This window comes from Camelus bactrianus, chromosome 9 (assembly GCF_048773025.1).
Source record: "Camelus bactrianus isolate YW-2024 breed Bactrian camel chromosome 9, ASM4877302v1, whole genome shotgun sequence".
Classification (NCBI taxonomy): Eukaryota; Metazoa; Chordata; class Mammalia; order Artiodactyla; family Camelidae; genus Camelus; species Camelus bactrianus.
The window spans coordinates 43,599,762-43,618,564 of NC_133547.1; the positions used below are offsets into that span (position 1 = coordinate 43,599,762).

The 18,803-nt window shown below is 40.1% G+C and overlaps 2 protein-coding genes and 1 long non-coding RNA gene across 5 annotated transcripts in view; 1 reads left to right on the forward strand and 2 right to left on the reverse strand.

Annotated features, from left to right (window-relative positions):
- The window catches only part of PTPN22 (protein tyrosine phosphatase non-receptor type 22), a 45,310-nt gene extending 40,383 nt beyond the window's left edge, over positions 1-4,927 (reverse strand). For both annotated transcript variants that reach the window (XM_045506212.2, XM_010968461.3), the window contains exons 1-2: positions 4,712-4,927; positions 2,102-2,189 (exon numbers count right to left, since the gene is read on the reverse strand). In XM_045506212.2, the coding sequence (XP_045362168.2) occupies positions 2,102-2,189; positions 4,712-4,788 (165 nt within the window). In that variant the 5' untranslated portion in view covers positions 4,789-4,927. The remainder of the gene's footprint in view (positions 1-2,101; positions 2,190-4,711) is intronic.
- The window catches only part of LOC123612622 (uncharacterized), a 50,802-nt gene extending 42,958 nt beyond the window's left edge, over positions 1-7,844 (forward strand). For both annotated transcript variants that reach the window (XR_012509186.1, XR_006719907.2), the window contains 2 exons: positions 4,734-4,974; positions 6,868-7,844. This is a non-coding gene — a long non-coding RNA (uncharacterized LOC123612622). The remainder of the gene's footprint in view (positions 1-4,733; positions 4,975-6,867) is intronic.
- Positions 7,845-8,612: 768 nt separating this feature from the next.
- On the reverse strand, positions 8,613-15,639 carry BCL2L15 (BCL2 like 15). Its single transcript, XM_010968448.3, has 4 exons — positions 15,232-15,639; positions 14,800-14,921; positions 11,516-11,740; positions 8,613-10,909 (listed from the first exon to the last, which is right to left on the reverse strand). The coding sequence occupies exons 1-4, from the start codon at positions 15,356-15,358 to the stop codon at positions 10,892-10,894; spliced, it is 492 nt and encodes a 163-aa protein (XP_010966750.1). The 5' UTR covers positions 15,359-15,639; the 3' UTR covers positions 8,613-10,891.
- Positions 15,640-18,803: the final 3,164 nt, after the last annotated feature.

Genomic DNA, 18,803 nt, shown 5'->3' on the forward strand with positions numbered 1-18,803 from the left:
ACCTTTAGGTGGGGCTGAGGGAAAGACTCTGTTTTTCCACTGGAGGACATGAGTCAGTGAACAGTGAGGTTTCACTTAATCACCACCCAAAAACAAGGCCCTTAAAATCAGGAGCTAGAGAAGCCAGGAAGTGATTAATATAAAAGTCAGGACAGTGATTATTCCTTGGGTGGAGCAGGACAGGGTGGGGGTCGAGGGGGTAAGGGACCTGATGGGAAAGGGACATAGAGAGGACCTCTGGGGCCTGACAGTGTTCTATTCCTTGACCTGGTGGTGGCTGCTTTACAAATCCACTTACATATGTTTTATGTAATTTTCTAAATGTGTATTATAGTCCACAGTTTCAAACAGCTGGAAAAAATATAAACTATAAAAGGTTTTGAAGCAGGGAAAAAATAACCAGATCTGTGTTATTAAAAGATCACTTGGGTGTTGAATGGAAAATTGATTGAAGGTGGGGTTAGGCTAGAGGCAGAAAAAACAGGAGGTGAGGTAGCTGCTAGTTTGGTGAGAGATTATAATGAGTGAGCTGAGAAAAGGTAAAACATTAGGGACGTAGTCTATATTATTTTTAAAAACACACCCCAAATAAAACAGGCTGGCACTGCCCCCTCAGCTCACTTTTTACCTCTCTGCGTCAGGTGAGTTTGGCTCAGGAGTTACAGTCCAGGGGCAGGCATATGTCCAACAGACACATAGGCCAGGACTTTTGCCTTCCCTCCCTCCCTTCTTGTTAACTCTACTCAGAGGGACACAGACTATCTGCCAGTGGCAATTAGAGTACGTTTTTCTTGACACCACGGCAGCATGCAAGTTGAGCTGACATAGGAGTTTCTATCGTAATATGTAATCACTCAATCATAATATCTAATCACTCGAGACTTTACGGAGTGCTTTCACATCTACTGTCTGGTACGAGAATGTTAGTTCCATGAGGGCAAAAGTTTCCGTTTTGTTCACTGCTATAATCCTCAGTGCCTAGAACTGAACTTGGTACACAGTAGGTGCTCAGTAAATATTACGGACTGAATAACCACATTTAAGTATTATTAGTATTGATATCCAGTCATCAGAGTAATCCTATGCGGATAGGTAGGACATGAAATATTATCTCCACTTTAGAAGTTAGAAAACAGAGACCTGGTAAGATTATGGAACATGTCAAATAGCTGATCATTTGGTTGATGACAGCATCATGATTTAATTTCAGATTTGACACGTAAATTCCCTTATTTTTTCCACTTCTTCACAGCTGAAGAAGTAAGGTTCGAAATTCTTGCAGCTCTGAAACGCCAGCTGGACATGTTTCAAAATATTAGGTACTCTCAGATATCCAGTGTCACCAGTGTGCTAGGTACAAGGATGAATGAGGCCTGCTCAGTTGCCGTTGCATCAGTAACCACAGTTCCCCCAGTGGGGATGCAATGATTCTCTAGGTAATCAAATCCAGTTGACTTTAGGCTACCCTGTGCTTATGTTTCTCTCCATGTCCCTCACATTTCTCTCCTCCCCATCCTCACCATTCCACCCCTCCCAGCAAAAGAAGGTTAAGGAAACCCTGTTATTGCAAAAACACATGTTCCAGTATTTTTTTCTTCAGGAAAAAGAAGAAAAGAAAAAAGAAATGTGGCAGCAGGTAGTCTGGGTGCCCTTCAAAAGCCTTTGACATCCAAGTGGAATTACACAGGAGGCCAAAAGCATAATGTTCCACAAAAAAGAACATTAACATTGGTCTCTTTCCTCTTGATGGTAGTTAAAAGTAGACATTTGAAGCATAAACCACAACTCAGATACCTGGGAACTCTGGATATTCATTCAATATTAAATTTATACAGCTTGAATGATGTATGTCTTCTGTCGGATTCCTAGTCGAAATCTAAGAACTAGCCAACAGAACATCAAAAACTGTACCTTGGAAAGAATATCTAAAATACACACAAAACACTTAGAGAAGTCAAACTTTCAGATTGCCTTTCTCCCTTCTTCCCCTAAAAGGTTAGACATTCATTTCATCCCAGGAGCAATTTGGTCTAGGAGAGTTGGACCATCATAGTCAAATAGTCTATGTAACTACCCTGAGAGTGTCACACACAGGACTCACCAGAAATTCTTTGGCAAGCTCCTCTTTGTTAATTTTCTTGTTTTGAGCCTCGTCCAGGAACTTCTGCAGAATTTCTCTTTGGTCCATGCTGCAAGGCAAGAGAGACAGTCTCTGAGTGGGTTAAGGGAAGGCATGTCAAATGTGTGTCATGGCAGAGACAGCACTGAGGAGACACTGCTGCTGCCTGAGCAGAGCATGTTGAAGGCTGTGGTTTACTGACTTCATCACAAGCCCCAGAGGAAATTAGTACGTAACCATCCTCTGTGGTCACACAACAAAGCCATCACCTCACTCCTGGGCCCTAGTGCCTTCCTCCTCAAGAAAGGAACCTGGTTACAATTCTAGTTTTTAACAAACAAGAGGCTTGCCAGAACAACAAGTGATGTGCTTAGCTCTGAGCCTTTTCCACTCCACTGCTCTGAAGTGAAATTCACCATTTTTCTTGCTCCCTAGAGAAAAGGCAGAATTACAGGTCTCACAGTTGGGTTCTGCCTTTTCCCATTTCCCCAGTGGGCGCAAAGGCCCTGTTGACACCTTCTGTTCCCTCATGTCCCAAATGAACTCTGTAAAGTTCATTTAGGCCCAGGAGAGGAGATAGACACTGTTTGGAGTTGACATTGTCTAAAAAGTTTCTTGTCATTGGGATCAGTGGCAAACTTCTGCTCATCAGAGAAGGCATTTTTACTCAGAACTTTTAATTCGGCTATAGACGTCTCAAATTCTCTTTTGGATGAAGCAAAGTCAGCTGCTTCTGACAGTCTGTGTCTCTCTCAGGGCTGGGGAAGTGCTCACCTCCGTTAGGGGAAGTGTTGATTTCAGGACCCCACCCCCACCAGCCAGTAATTTTTGAGTTTCATTTGGGTTCTGGATATAAAGACTTCTCAGTATTGGTCTATACAGGACCCAGGAGTGCAGTGGCCCCACGAAGAGCACCTGACCGGGAAGTTGGCACAAAATCACCTGTATGTAAAGCTAGTATAATACGAAGGAACAGAAAACAAGTAAAATCAACCAACTTGCAGGCAACAGTACAAATGAAGAACTATTCTTAGAGAAGATGTTTCTACTCTGCCACTGATGCCTTGGAAAAGGCCATTGTTTCAGGAGGCCATGCTGCGCATGTGGCATTTGGGCCTCGATAGGCAGGCTGTTCTAGAAAAAGCTTCCACATCTCCGCTTGCATGAATTCTCTCCTCAGTGCATGCAGACCTACCCAAGAGTGTCTTATCTGGTGTGAGAACAAACCAAAAATCAGCATAACATCTCTGTTTGAGGACAGAGTTTCAATAAATAATATGTTAACAAAATTAGTCCAAAATGATCATGAAGAAAACTTGGAAATGTGCCTTTTGAACTTCCTCTATTTGATATTAGCAATCCTTTCTATTTTGCAACATTATTCAAACTTCCTTTAGGAAATGATTCTGCTCACTATACAGTTGCACATACTTTATTGAGCCTTACAACAGGGAAAGAGAGCTCACTGAGGTATCGTGCTTATAGGCAATGAGAGGCCAATGAAGAATTTCAGTCCCAATCTACACCATAAATTAACATGAACCACAATTCTTCAACAGAACTTGACAGCGGGGAAGTATTTCTCAAATTATCCCTAACATTAAAGGAGAATTTCTTGCTGCTCTAAAGAATGCAATGTTTAATTCAACTTTTTAAAAAAATTATAAACTAAGGGAAATTTTTTAAATAGACAAAATTTCAAGTTCACAATAACTAAAATCAAGTAAAAGTATGCACATGGTTAAATGAAGACTAAAAGATGCAAAAAAGGATCAATTGTATAATTGCTGGGGTTAAGGAGGGTCTTTTAAATTATTTTAAAATTATCACCCTTTTTTTATTAGAAAAAATCCACAGAAATCCATTAATTTGTTCAACAGATTTATTGAGTTCCCGATGAATGCTAAGCACTGTGTTAGGGGCTGGGTAGAGAATAGTGAACAAGCCAGAATATGGTGAAAAATACCATTAACCAGTTAATAAAGCATCTCAGAACTAAAGATAAAGATCTAATTACTGATAAAAATTAAAATATTCCAAACGAATTTGCTTATTTTCAAAGTAGCAAAGCATAACCCTAAAAGGAAAATGATTTTCTGTAGTTGGACAATAAGAGACATACAGTTTCATCATCTCTCTGTCACCTTAGAGTGCCTTCACTTCCAGCAAAATCAGAATTTTACTAATGAATAAACAAAAAGACCCCTAAGAAAATGAAATTTAAATCTATTTTCCTCAACCCCACATTTCAGAACAATCTCTCTCTAACTTTATTTTCTTCTTAGGGAGGGATAACAATGAAACAGATATGACATAAGAAAGAAAAGCTTGCTTAGAGCCAACATACAAGGATCTGAAAATAGTGTCTTAGTAGAACTGCAGATCTTCTTTAAAAGCAAGCAGCAATGCTCAGGATTCTGTTCCACTCTAAAACCAAAAGACATACAAACATCGTGAAATAGCCAAACCTCAAAAACCCACTTAGCTGAAAGGCCATTTCCTGAGCAGACCACTCAAGCGAGAAAAAAAGCAAACTTCAGGAGAAAACAAAACATTTATTTTTATTTTTAATAAATCTAAGCTACTACTTACTTTTTCACACTTCTTTCTGCAGGTACTGGAGGACAGTAGGAGCAGAATTCTTTTTGAAGAAGATTCTGTTGACTCATTTGTATCTTGTGGGAAGATCAAGAGCTGTGGAAGGGAAACAAGTCCTGCAGCAAAAATGAGCAAATACCTAAAAGAACTGACGAATTGACAATGAAACATTTCAACCAGTCTGGCATACACCCTAAGTGAACACAACAATTCCATGCACTGAAAGACTCGTAAACACTTTATCAGAGCCATCAAGGGTGAGTGATGATGGAAAGTAAAACTGTGGTACCTGAAGAGGAGTGGGGAGGGAACATCTCACTGCTGCCTCTTATGGCTCTGGTGTTTGTTCAGAAGGAAGATGATAAGAGAGGAGCGTCAATCACACTGTCACCTGTTCCAACAAGAGGCGAGTGTGCCAGTTTGTGGGGAAACATCAGTGTCATGGAGTTTGGGAGCTGGATGACAAAAAAACTTGAACCAAAGAGAATGTCAGGGGGGGATTATTAAGACAAGATAAACTAGTCAAGAGGAAACACACTCAGCTTAGAACATCCTTTCTCTAACAGGAGGCATGTTTTACCCTCAGAAAGCCACTCACCAACCTTTGCTTTACTTTCACTGCTCCTGCCTTCCTCTACGTCCCAGGGTCACTGATTTGATATGGGCTTTGTGTATCATCTGTGAAACACTCAGTCCTTTGTAAGCATCCTCTTGGTGACCAAGACCTCTTGGTCCTTTCTCTTCAATGTCTTTCAGATTCAATCTCTTCTCCATTTCCATGTTAACCCCCCACTCTCATTTTCATAACTGGATTCCTGCAGCAACAAGCTTAGTTGTCTTCCTGCCTATGTATCTTCCATTCTAGTATCTCCAGGTAACTAAGATTGGATGAAAGTTCTTAAGACTCCTCTTCAATGCAAAAAAACAAAAGTACTTACTGATAGTCAGTAGGAATAAGTCTAGATTCCACGAAGCCCCTCCTCATCAAGTGTCCGCACCCAACCTACCCAACACATCACCCATACACCTTGCTCTTCTACTGCCACTTCTTTTGCTACTTCTCATCATTTCCTCCAGTTTTCACCAAGATGAAAATAAAGCTAGAAAGCCTAGGTACTCTTTCTTCAAAAATCCTGCCCTTAACTCTGTCTCACCATGACCTTCTTTTAGTCTGAATCTTTTCAATATGAAGCTTTATATTCAGCTATACAAATTTTCTTAGTTTCATCACTGGTTGCTTGTCTCCCAGAAGTTTATTTTTAAAAGGGATTTATTTTAAAAAAAAAAGCATATAAAATGTCCCCTGTAGTTTGAAGCTTATCAAAGGCCAGGATAGCAACTTCTCTACACTTGTGTGACCCACAGAGCTTCACATGGTTTTGAGCAACACCTAAAATAGCTCTACTGGGATAAAGTGGTTAGGCTTTGGTGAGAGATCCACTCTGACTTGGTTCCTCACTGCATCAGTTACTCCAGATCTCTTGCCTGGCACGGTCTCTGCTTGTCTCTGGCTGGGCACCTTCGCTATGGCAGGAGCAGATGGGCATTCCCTACGGGGAGTTCTAGGAACCTGGCAAAGTGTACATCCCTGAAGGCTGCTTCCCAATCAACAGGGCTATTGTTGTAAAAGGAATGGTGCTCTTACTGAGACACAGAGTCCATCTGCAAAGAGCTGCAATGGCCAGGAAAAAAATGACCTCCTTTATCTCTAGAATAGACTGTTTCTCCTTTTAGAAATAGACGCAGAGGCTTATAAAATACCTCTAACAAAACTTATTTGCTTTGGTCAAGTTTTCACATCATCCACAGCAGGAAAGTCCCCGACCCATCTTCCAATCAGCTTCTTGTCACTACAGCATTCTGAGACCTCATCATGCTCTTCAATTCAGACCTTGTGAGCTTCACAGTCAGCTTCCCACATAGCACACAGGGACTCATACTCTGCCTTGGTTTCAGAAACAATCCTCAAGAGGCAAAGGTCAACTGATAACTTGCAACCAAAGCAACTTACAAGCTTTTTTTAAAATAGAGAGTTGGAAATCTTGGTGAGGCTTGGCATCTTGTTCAAAATATGATCAAATCTAAAGTCTCGTCTTTCATTTGATTGTTCATTCAGTTTTCATTCATTTATTCACTTAATGAATATTTAGGAGATCTGTATGCATACAAGAGAGTGGGGAAGAGAGGAGCTACAGACGTGAACAACAAATTGTCCTCCTTCAGTGACCCTGTATTTCAGTAGGGAAGGTAAGTACACAAACAACTCTAAGACCATTTGTGATAAGACCATAAATGTGATGCAAACAAAATTATGAGAAGACAGTCAGCGTCAGGAAAAAAAATTATGAGAAGTCAAAGATCACTTCTTACTTGGATTTCCTGGATAGCCTTCATGGTGGATGTGACATTTGAGCTAGTCTTGAAGATGTCTGTAGAGCCTGAGAGAAAGCAATATGAAACACAGAACAGTAGGAGGAGGGTAGCATACTGCGTCTCAGTTTGACTGAACTTTTGGTTATGTGGAGAGAGTCTTGGTCCGTAACGCTAAGAAGAGGGGCTGGGGTCAGACCCTGGGGGACTTTGCATACCAGGTGGAAAAGTCAGGCTTTATTTGATGGGAAATGGAAAACCGCTGTTTTTTAAAAAAAAACAACTTTATTGAGGTAGTATTGTCATACAATAAACTACACATTTCAAAGTGTACACTTTGATAAGTTTTGGCACATGTATATACTCATGAAACTATCACCACAATCAAGATAACGAATATATCCAATTACCTTCCAAAGTTCTGCTGAAAGAGTTTAAGGGAATGGCAACCAAAGCAATGCTTTGGGAAAATGATTCAAAAAAAATAAATAAATGCCCCCTTCTGATGAATTTTTTGAAAGTCTCAAAATCTCCTTCAGTGGAATGTAATATCTCAAAATGAATTATACCATATCTAAAAATGAATCAAAACAAGGGACAAAGAACTCACAGGTTTGGCCAATTTGGTGGCAAAAACAGGACAGACTGGAATGGGGCAAGCTTGCAACAGGACAATCAGCTGAATGCATAACTTGGAGGCTTTCCCACTGGTCCAAGCAGGTGGTAATAAACTCTTGTAGGGAGAATCAGAACAAAAAGGAAGGAGTAAGTAAAAAGACTAACTGGGGGAGTAGGCCTGGAAAGAGGGAGACGTGACAGGTTTGGGGCTAGTTGGATGGCACTCTGGAGAAGTGTAGGGATAAGAAAGGTACACAGAAATAAAGAATTAGAGTTTGCGGGTATGGATCTAGAAAGAAGGGGAATAAGCCAGATCTAAGAATCACCCACATTGGAGTAAAAGGTTAAATAAGATTGGCTTCCCTTTGTGAGAGACAGAGTTAATGGAGATAAAAAAAGTCAAGCTGGAACTTTATGAACTCCAAATCACAGGGGTTCCAAATTGTTTAAGCAGTGCTTAAAATATTCCAGGCACTTGGCTAAACCCTTTACAAAGTGTATTGTATCATTTATCCCTCAGAGTAATCCTATTGTGGAAACATGGGCACAAAGGAATTGGATTATTTACCTGATGTCACATGATTAGGCTATGTGAAACTAAGTTGTTAACATCAGACAATCTGCATGCATTCTTGATCTCTGGGCTACAGTGTCTTCTTCCTGCAGCCCAGTCACTTCAGCTCTCCTAGGATAGGGTGGCCCTGCAACAAACACAACACCCAGGCCAGAGCTTCCGTACCCATTGCCTTGTGTAATCCCCAGGGGCACCGTATTCTCTGTCTCAAGATACTATAGTACACTTGGAGCTAGATTCACAGTCGGATGTTTTGTGGGCAACACAGCATGAAAAAGGGAGCTGGTATGGCTAAGAGGGGAAAGAAAAGAAAAAGAGGAGGCTGCTGGCCTCTACCACTTATATTCAATTTATTTTTTTCCAGTTTTGTTGAGATATAATTGACATATAACATTGTGTAAGTTTAAGGAATATAACATAATGATTTGATATACATATATATTGCAAAATGACTACCATAACAAAGTTAGTTAACATACCACCTCACATAGCTGCAATGTGTGTATGTGTGGTAAGAACTTTAAAAATCTATTCTCTTAGCAACTTTCAAATACACACTACAGTATTGTTAACTATAGTCACCACGCTGTACATTACCTCCCCAGAAGTTTTTCATCTTATAACTGGAAGTCTGTACCCTTTGACCACCTTAACCTATTTCCCCACCCCGCCTCAACCCCATGCCCCTGGCAACCACCAATCTGTTCTCTGTTTCTGTACCATTCAGTTTAGATTGCACTTGCTGGGAATTAGTTCAAATGCAGAGACAGAAGAATTTCATTTCATGAACAGAACAGCATTAGTCAAAGTGAAAATAATGATTTTGCCTAAGAGGTCAAAAACCACAAAACTCACCATATTGAGTTTACAGTAATGAAAGGGACAAAGGAATGCATCAAGTGTCTTAAATTGGTAGCAAAAAAAAAAAAAAAAAAAAAAACCTAATTTCTATTAAAGAGAACATGAAATCTCATTTCTGAATTACTAACCTATTGTGATTTATCTAAGAATAGAGAAAATAGTATAACTTGAAAAAGTTAAAATATATCAGCAACCCTACATTTTATTTCTGTGCATTGAGGGGAGCCTGATGGCTGGCTGAAGGGAGGGGAAGTGGTTAGCTTTGTAAAACTTTAGCCAAAGCCATTAACACCTCTCTTAAAAAGTAGATACAGCAATGCTTTTCTTCTTGATGTTAGGTAGGCTGTCTGGTTTGGGGGCTCAGAGATGAAGCAGTCTCTACCTAATGATTGCCTGCTAACCTACGAGATTAAGAACTGTTATGAGATACACAGACCATGGAAACCGTATGCTTTGCTTTCAGTCCCTTCCAATCATTTGTGGCAGGGCCAAGGAAATGAATATCCTCTATAATGTGCAGAGTCACAGAGCTCTCTGATTTGCCAAAGGTCCTAGAGAAAGTGTGGACTATGCAAGAACCAACAAATGCTCAGGCTAAATTCTGAAAGAAGAGTTATCCTATCCACAATTCCATTTGGCAGGAACTGTCAGGATTGCAACAGAGCTTAAGTTACTCAAGGAGAAGTGTTCACTTAGCTTTAGAGCAGGGGTCTGCAAACTTAAAGGCCAGACAGTAAATATTTTAAGCTTTACAGGACAGGCCATATGGTGTCTGCCATAATGACTCAACTCTGCCGCTGCAATGCTAACACAGCCATAGATAATATGCAAACAAGTGAGTGCAGCTGCATTCTAATAAAGCTTTAATTAAAAAAAAAAAAGCAGGCTGATTTGGCCTATGGGCTGAACTTTGCCAACACCTGCTCTAAAGCGATGGTTCCCAAATTTTATATGTTCATTAGAATCACCAGTGGAACTGATTAAAAAGGTAGGATCTTAGGCCCCAGCCCACTCCTATAGGATCAGAATCTCTAGGGATGGGGCCTGGAGATCAGCAACATATAAGGTCCACAAGTGGTATGTGAAATATACTTTGAAAAACACTGTGGTGTGTAGCTTCATCTAAGCCGGGACGGCCCTACTGTCCTACATGTGGGCCAGCACTTCCTGCATCCTGTGGCAATAAAAATGCAGTAACTGTTATCTCTCTCTTTGGCCTTTCTAGTAGAAGGGCAGATGAACAACTGCTCTTTTTTGCTTCTAACCTTGAAAATACATAAAATAATTCAGCTCAGGTGAAATTAACATGAAATTTTGGTTATAAACTTAAAAAGAAAATCCTCAACTTAAAATAAAATTTTCCAACCAAAGATCTCCCTGAAATCCTTAAGACTGCAAAATTAGTAGATAAAATCCTTACCAAAGGGCAGGGCAAAATCTGCAGAATGGTTTCCTGTTGCCTGGAACTCCACTACTGACAAGTCATTACCTTGCCTCTGGAGGTCTCTGCTTCAACAAAACTTCATTAAAACTCACATAAGAACAGAAAGTATAAAATCTCTGTAGACCTCTGGGAGTCGCTCCTAACTTTAACAATCAGCAGAAGATAGATTATTCAGTCAAGTTCAGTTCTGTCCAAAAGAAAGTGTGTTTTGATTTGGCTGTTCTTCTGTTTTAATTGCCAGAAATCAATCACCCGATCAGTCAAAGAAGACGTCCTGTTCAGGCTGGAAAACAGCTCCACCTCTTCTTCAGCTCTCCAGGTTTTCCTAGGAAGGACAATGAACATCCTACAGTCAAGGGGATGGTCTTCAGGAACTCCCTAAAGAAACCAGAATGATGCGCAGATACCTTCAGGGAGTGCAGCTCTTGCTAAGGCTTCTGCTGATTACTAAGACACGGGCTGAGAATGCCCCCTATTGTTATCACTAGAGCAGATGTCGATAAACTGTTTGTTAGGTAAAGTAAGATAATTCTGAACTTCCTCAACACATACCCAAAGATGTTAGGGAAAGAAGATGCAGAAATTTACCAGGGAACAGAGCAAAGTCAGGCTGAGATTAGAACTCCACCATCAATGTACTTCACAGATGATTAGGTGGAGGAAGTGGAAATTAGCTTGCAGAGTTAGCAGTCAACATTTCAGGCAGCCTGACTCTGGAGTCCAAGACCTACCAGCTGGAGCTTCTGACTGCTCCCCTTTTCCATGGCAAAAAAAAAAAAAAAAAAAAAAGCCTGGCATTTTCAGCGAGGTTGGAAAGCCTGTTTTCCTAAGTGGTTTCCAACTGACAGAAAGAATCATGAACTGGAGTTCAAGGTATTAGTACAAAAACAGTGCAAATGCCTAGCAAAGCCAGGGGCCCCAAAATACTTACCCAACCTCCCTGGCCCTGGATGTACTCTCGGATGGCACTGTTCCCATTGATCATATTTGTCATGGGCATAGCCACCTGTCTTGCCATATCAGGAGCCATGCGGACTACACATTCAAGAAGTTTCACTGACACTGCCAGAAAGGCTCTCTCATAAGCCAAGCTGGAATCCTGAGCACACCAGGCCTTGCTGAGAGATTTTACTGTGTCCTGAAGTATAGCTCCTGCCTGGGGAAAGACACAGGATTTATCAGTGGAGTATCACTAAAGAAGTGCAGGAGGCTGCAGGTGCAGGAATCCAGTTAAGCAAGTGTTTCTCAAAGAGTGGCAGGTGTACATTGGTTGAATCTGAGGTAATCTTAGGGAGTAGATGGATAAACTTTTCTCGTTTTAATATTTTAAAATTTATTGTAATGGGTATTAGGAAAAAAACATAAGCCCATCAGACTCACAATTTCAGATATTATTGCTTAGGATGAACAAAATGATTAAAAGAAAAACAAGATGATTTGAAAGAAAAATATTAAGTACATGATAGTGTAGCTGGTCAAATTGTGAAGGTATGGCTTAAATGCCTGAAGTCTGGGAAACTCTAAAGTAAAAAAAATAGATCAGTTTTTCCTCTTCCTCTTTCCTTCCCCGAAAGTTTGGTCCAAAAGCCTTTAGGTGGGGCCGAGCAAGATCTATTGTGGTAAAGCTTTGGGAGCCCAGTGTGGTCAGAGCCAGGTGTCAGAACCCAAACAAGCTGAGACGGGCAGCCACATGAGGGGACCTAGATCCTGGTTTCCAAGTATTGCTCTCCATTCAAAGAAACCAGAGCTCCCTAGAGAACAGCTCATTTCAGGCTCAGGCCTTGAGAATACAAGATCTCCTGTCAGAAATTAAGGAAGTACTCAGAGAATGACAGGGACATGGCAAAGACACAGTCCTGATTGAAAGGATTCCTACTGGCCAAAGCTGGGGCAATTTGAGCATACAAATAAATAATGATAATAAGATTATAGCCCATTGAATAAAGCAGGAATTCATGAGTCTGTGTTGATATACAAAATAAATAAATAAATAGATTAAAATTTTGATGAGCTATGGGATATTTACATGGTTTCAAAGTACCACCCTACCAAACACTTACTAATTAAAGGGGAAAAGATTAACTTGACAATGGAGGAGCCTTGCAGACACCACCTTACTGGTTAAAGTTAACACCAGTACAGGGACAAACTGCAATCTGTGCTCCTTGATAGGATGCAGTGAGACAAACACAGCAACACTTCTGTGATACTCCTTCCAAAGAGATATCCTATATCCACTCAAGAGGAAACACCGAATGAACCTAAGTTAAGGGACAGTCTACAAAATAATTGGCCCATTATCTTCAAGCGTCAAGGTCATAAAAATCAAGGAAAGACTGATGAACTCTTCCAGACTTAAGGAGACTAAAGAAACATGGCAACTAAATTCAATGTCTGATTCTGGCCTAGTTCCTTCCACTGTACAGTTGACCCATCAACAACTCGGAGGTTAGGGGCAACAACCCACTGTGTAGTAGAAACCCACGTATAACTTTACAGTCAGCCCTCTGTATCTGTGTGTAGTTCCACATCTGCAGATTCGACCAACTGCAGATCATGTAGTATTTACTGAAAAATACTAATATTATTTTCAAAATATGTACTTATTTACTGATAAAAATCTGTATACAAGTGGACACTCACAGTTCAAACCTGTGTGGTTCAAGGGTCAGCTGTAAGTGAAAGTGACATCATTGGGACAACTGAGAAAACCTGAATGGGATCTGAGGACGAGAATGATAATGTATCAGTGCTAATTTCCTGGTTTTGATGGTTAGATTGCAGTTACATCTACACATATATATAAAAGTATTAGGGGGTGATGAAACATCACGTTGGCTACTTACTCTCAAATGATTCAACTCTTCTATGAATTTGAAGCTGTTTCCAAAATTTTTTTAATTAAAAAAAAAATTAAACTCAGTAGATTCAGCTATCAGCTACCTAGGAAAGCTTCAGTGCAAGCAATTAGGTGTGATAAGTCCCTTTCTGCCAGAATAGGCATATCACCCAAGCTGTATTCCATAGGAAGATACAGCATAATGGTTAAGGGTGTGGTTCTGCACAGAGATACAGAGAACAAACTGGTGGTTATCGGAGGGGAAGGGAGGTGGGGCAAGGGCAAAATGGGTAAAGGGGTCAATTGCATGGTGACAGATGGAAACTAGACTTTTGGTGGTGAGCATGCTATGGTGTATACAGAAGCAGACATTATAATGTTGTACACATGAAACTTAGATAATGTTACAAACCATTGTTACCTCAATTTTTTTTAAAAAAGTGTGATACTGGAATCAGTCTGGGTTCTTAACTTCAATACTAACTAAGTAATCTAATTACTTATTTCCCTATTCCTCAATTTCCTTATCTGCTTAAATGGATACCAAGTCAGAAAATACTTATTGAGGGCCTGTGGTTCTGTTCTAGGTTGTGTGATTACAGCAGTGAACAAGACAGGTTAGATGTTTGCTCTCACGGTGTTATACACAGATGGAGAGAGGTTGCACAACAGATAATACTTTCTATAATACCTCGCAGAGTGGTGTAAGGGTTAAGTGAGATAAGAAGTATAAAGCATTTAGAATAAATACTAGCTGGTACACAGTAAGTGATGAGTTAATATTAGCTGTCATTATTGATATTAATCAGCAACATCTTCTAGAACATTGTCTATAGTATTTATATCCAATACAGAGTCCAGCATAGGGCTCGGATGGAAAGCCAGATACGCCCTAGTGGTGAGTACTTGTCCCTCATTGCATCAGACATGACAGCTGCCCATCCTTCCTGCATGTAATTTCATTGCTGAACCTTGAAAAAAAGACGCCCACTACCAGCAAAATAAATATTAAAACAGGTGTAGAAAAGGATAAAATGCTTTACCAAGAATAGAGTGATATATATATGTGTATGTGTATGTGTGTGTGTGTGTGTGTGTGTGTGTGTATAAAGCACAGCTCTGGTAAAAAAACAAATGGAAATAATCTGAAGGCTGATCAGCCTGTGCTAAAAAGCTCTCCACCTCAATACCACCTAGGCTTAGATTAACTCCTAAAGAATGGGCAATTGAAAATTTCTTGCTGTATCTCTTTGGATGCATTAAGCCCCCAAATCTTTCACAGCACATTTCAGTCACAGTTGTATAGAACAGTAAGACAAGGGTGTCTGAAACAGAAAAAAGCAGCAAACAATAAAAAGAAGTAGTAGAAACTTGACCTGTCCCCGGATGGTTTCTGTGATGACGTTTTTGGCAGAAGCTTCCAATTCTCCATTGAACTTGTCACCCAACATCCGAAGGCGACCAGCAATGATGGCCACGTCAAAACAGCTAGCCTCTCCTAAAACAGAGGGAACACATTTGTCACAGTGCTCGGAAGGATGGCAAGTCCCAGGAATCTGGGCACTGAGGAAAGTTCTCCAGACTTTTGAGCAATTTTGGCATTGCTCTCTCCCAAGAACACTTTCAATGTTCTGTCGACACCAATAGTCAGAAAATTTCTCTTCCCTGGGAAACTCTTTCCCTTCTATAAAGACTTCAGATATTGCTGGAAGCTTAGAGTTCACCTTTTGAAACTTAAGAGGAAATAAGAAAGCATATTCAGATTCTCTTATTGACCTGTAATTACCACCTCAGGCCGGAAGCCTTACCTGAATCTGGTTCATCTACACCACACAGGCTCCGGTTGGCAACCTGCCGAGTGGTGGCTAAGAAGTCTGAGAGCAGAGAGTGCACGATGCATTCTGTTTGCTCCTCAAAAGTTCGGGGGCTCTTCATTTTAGATGTTTGTGGCCAAGTTTGGCTCTTCCACAAAAAGAAGCCGTTTTCAGCTCAGCAGGAAGTCAGAAACACTGGTAAACCAGATGTGTCTCCCTCTTGTAAAGTTGTTTAATGGGACATGTGGTCCTAGAGCCTCTCCTACCACCTGTCTTCAAAAACAGCTGCTCCGAAGGGTCATCTCTGAAGAACTCACCCACACAGAACTGCAGAGGTTCGTTGAAGACTTTCAGTTCCTTGTCTCAGAAGCACACCCAAGCCAGTCCCTAAGGTTAATGAATAACATTAATAGTTAGATAGCCAATCTAAAACTGAAATAGAGATAAGGAACAGCCTCTTGGGTAATTTCATCAAGAAACTTCTCATTGGGTTCTGTGTATGGTGTAACCTAAGGAAGGATATTTTTGAAATTATATTACACAAGCATTCAACTCCTGACTATGCATTTATTGCTCATAATCACGCATTGATCATCTACTGAGTACCCATTTGTAAGGAACTATACATACTTGGCACTGTAAATAACCCAGAAAAATGACACAGACATAGTTTAGTATGAACGATGGATATTAAATGCCTAATCACATAGTTTCTAGTGCTTATTGGGATACAGTGTATTATTACCATATACAATAAGGAAACAAATGTAGGGGGTTAGGAAGGCTTCCTTGAAGTAGTAACATCTGAGATGAGCTCGGAAGGACAAGTAGGGATTCATTAGACAAAGGGTAGGAATAAGACCATTCTAGGTGGAGGAAATAGGATACACAAAAGCTGAGAAGGTGAACAAAAATTTGAGGAATTGTAAATAGGAATAACACAAAGTGTTTCACAGGGAATTAATGAGGATTAAATAAGATAATGTTATGTGGAATGACCCAGCAGTCACTGACATGCAGTAAGTGTTGAATGTCTTCCTTTTAAGCCCAAAGCCTGATGACCAAGATGAAAGGGATCTGGGATCTACTCTCTAATAGAATTAATTAGGATTTTCCTAACAGGGTTGGACTCCATCATTGTTTTACAGTTTTGCAGGATTTGACACTTACCTTTGGTGGCTAACTTCTCAAGTAGCTACACCTAGACTTTGGATTTGTATCTCAGAAGCAGCATTCACACCTATCAGCCCTTCCAGGATATTCTGACCTGGTGAACTAGTAAAAAAGTCAAGCATAAACAGTAAGTTAGTTGTTTAAAGTGGAATATCTATCTTGCAAAATAATCAGAGCCAATCTTCTGTTTTCGATTCCATTCTAAAAAAACAAATGATCATAAATCCCTTTTGGACTAGGAACAGGAATTATGTAGCTAAAGGGCCATTTTTATTTGCCATTATCTATCACTAGGGCTGAAATTTCAGTTTCTATTAAGTAGCCTTCAGACCTCTAATGTCAGAAGGTCTCTCAGAGATAATTCTAGGCCAACCTCCTTTCACAGTAGAGCTAGCCACTGACAATTTAAGGACTCCAACAAATACATTTACAACATACTCTCAGAATAATATACCAAAACAAGTAAGTTTATAAAATGCCATCCAACTGGTGTTAAATAGCTTGCCCAAGGTAAGTGGCACAACAAAAATTTAAAACCTAGTCTGTCTTACCACAAAGAATAAACCTTTTCTCACAATAATAAACTACCTCCCTCATTTCAGTACTGATGTGCTTAAGGACAAATGCCATTGCAGGGATCTAATCTTTGCATTATCTTATCTATCCTTTGCATTATCTTGTATAATCAATGTTGTAAGTTTATAGAAACAGAACATACCTTTCATAAGCACTGTGGAGTAAAATTTCCTCCTTTGCTTATTTCTCTCTGGGCCTCCAAGGTATCACCCTCCCAACCACCCCTTTCCCTTCCCCCTCAGCCCACATACCTTTCAGTCTTGTGGTTCAAATGTCATATTCTTGCGGAAAGGGTACAGCTCAAGTGGTAGAGCGCAGGCTTAGCATGCATGAGGTCCTGGGTTCAACTACCAGTACCTCCTCTAAAAATAAGTAAATGAATAAACCTAATTCCTCTCCCCTCCCCCCAAAAACACCTTACTTTAAAAAAAAAGGAAGAAAGAAAGAAAAAAAAGCAAATACCATACTCCTAATTATTACTGAAAAACAAGGCCAGAATTTTTTCACTATCACTTGCTTCTCTTGCTGCTCTGGCCATAACAATTTATATCCCATTCCCAAAGCCTCAACTCCAAATCCAGGATCTTGTCATCTGCACCTGGTCTGCATGTGAATGAGGACCCTTGGGTACAGCTCCTCTCAGTGTGAAGACCTAGAACTAAGAAAATAAGTTCTTTGTCACCCCTCCCCCAAACACCCAATATATGAGAAAGGGACAGAATCACTGTAATAATTATTATTAAATGTAAGAATAATTGTAACAGAGCTCCTATTCAAAAAGGAGGAGAAGGGAATGGAGGCATTTACCAGTTGCTGGTCCATGACAGTGAAATTATGGTCAGGGGCTATGCAAATGATTGCCTCTATGATGTTCCAAAGCACCACTGTCACTGGTGGGCACTCACTACGTGTGTTACATACCATTTACCAACTAAGACCATTAGAAGGCCGTTTTTCTAACAGCACAGTATTGACTACCTTCATGGATTTTATCGATAAGCATCTACTTATATCATCAAACCACGTGTCTACAGAGGCTAGAGAGCTCCCAGGGAGAAGGAATATTAAAAAATTCCTGGTATACATAAGCTTTAATCATTTGCTTATAAATTAGTAAAACAAGGCTACAGTTAAGGGAAATCATCTCTTCTGTGAAATCGTTTTAAAATTATACTTCTCAAAAGGAACAGTTTCATATTCTTCTATGCCCCTTACATTATAGAAAAGCAACCAAGGAGGACTCAATCTACTAAAAGCTCCAATAGTTGTGATCACTTCAGTGACATTTGATCCCTAAGCCATACTTTTTTTTTTTTTTTTTGTATTTGTGGGTTTTTGTACTTAATTTTCATTAGGTCAGTATTTCGATTATAGTCTCTAATTTTTAAAAAAGTCAGTCAGTGTACTCGATTTCTACCACTTACATCCTGTTCCCTTGAAACACTTTAAACTGGCAGCCCTTAACACTTCAATTTATTTCTTTTAGTACCTAATTAAACATTCACAGTTTACCCAAACAAGTCAAAATGTGGAAAGCAAATCTGAAATTTTTCTGGTCCCTCTACTTCCAGTCCCTGGGATCTATGGTCTAGCTCAGTCTTTCTCAGTCTGGGGTGATTCTGCCCCCCACCCACAGTACCTTTGACCATGACTAAGGACATTTTCAGTTGTCACACCTGGGGGTTCTATTGGCATCTAATGATACAGACCAGATACTGTTAATGATTACCCTTCAGTGCACAGGAAAACCACCCCCACAGCAAAGAATTATCTGGTCCCAAATGTCAACAATACCACTTTTGAGAAACCCTAGTCTA

Bases quoted from the DNA above. Each gene is read 5' to 3' on its own strand.
- BCL2L15 (XM_010968448.3), bottom strand. From the start codon at position 15,358: ATGAAGAGCCCCCGAACTTTTGAGGAGCAAACAGAATGCATCGTGCAC. The intron at 14,922-15,231 runs GTAAGGCTTCCG...CCTCTGTTTTAG, and splicing joins TGTAGATGAACCAGATTCAG to GAGAGGCTAGCTGTTTTGAC. The intron at 11,741-14,799 runs GTCAAGTTTCTA...GTCTTTCCCCAG, and splicing joins CAGAAACCATCCGGGGACAG to GCAGGAGCTATACTTCAGGA.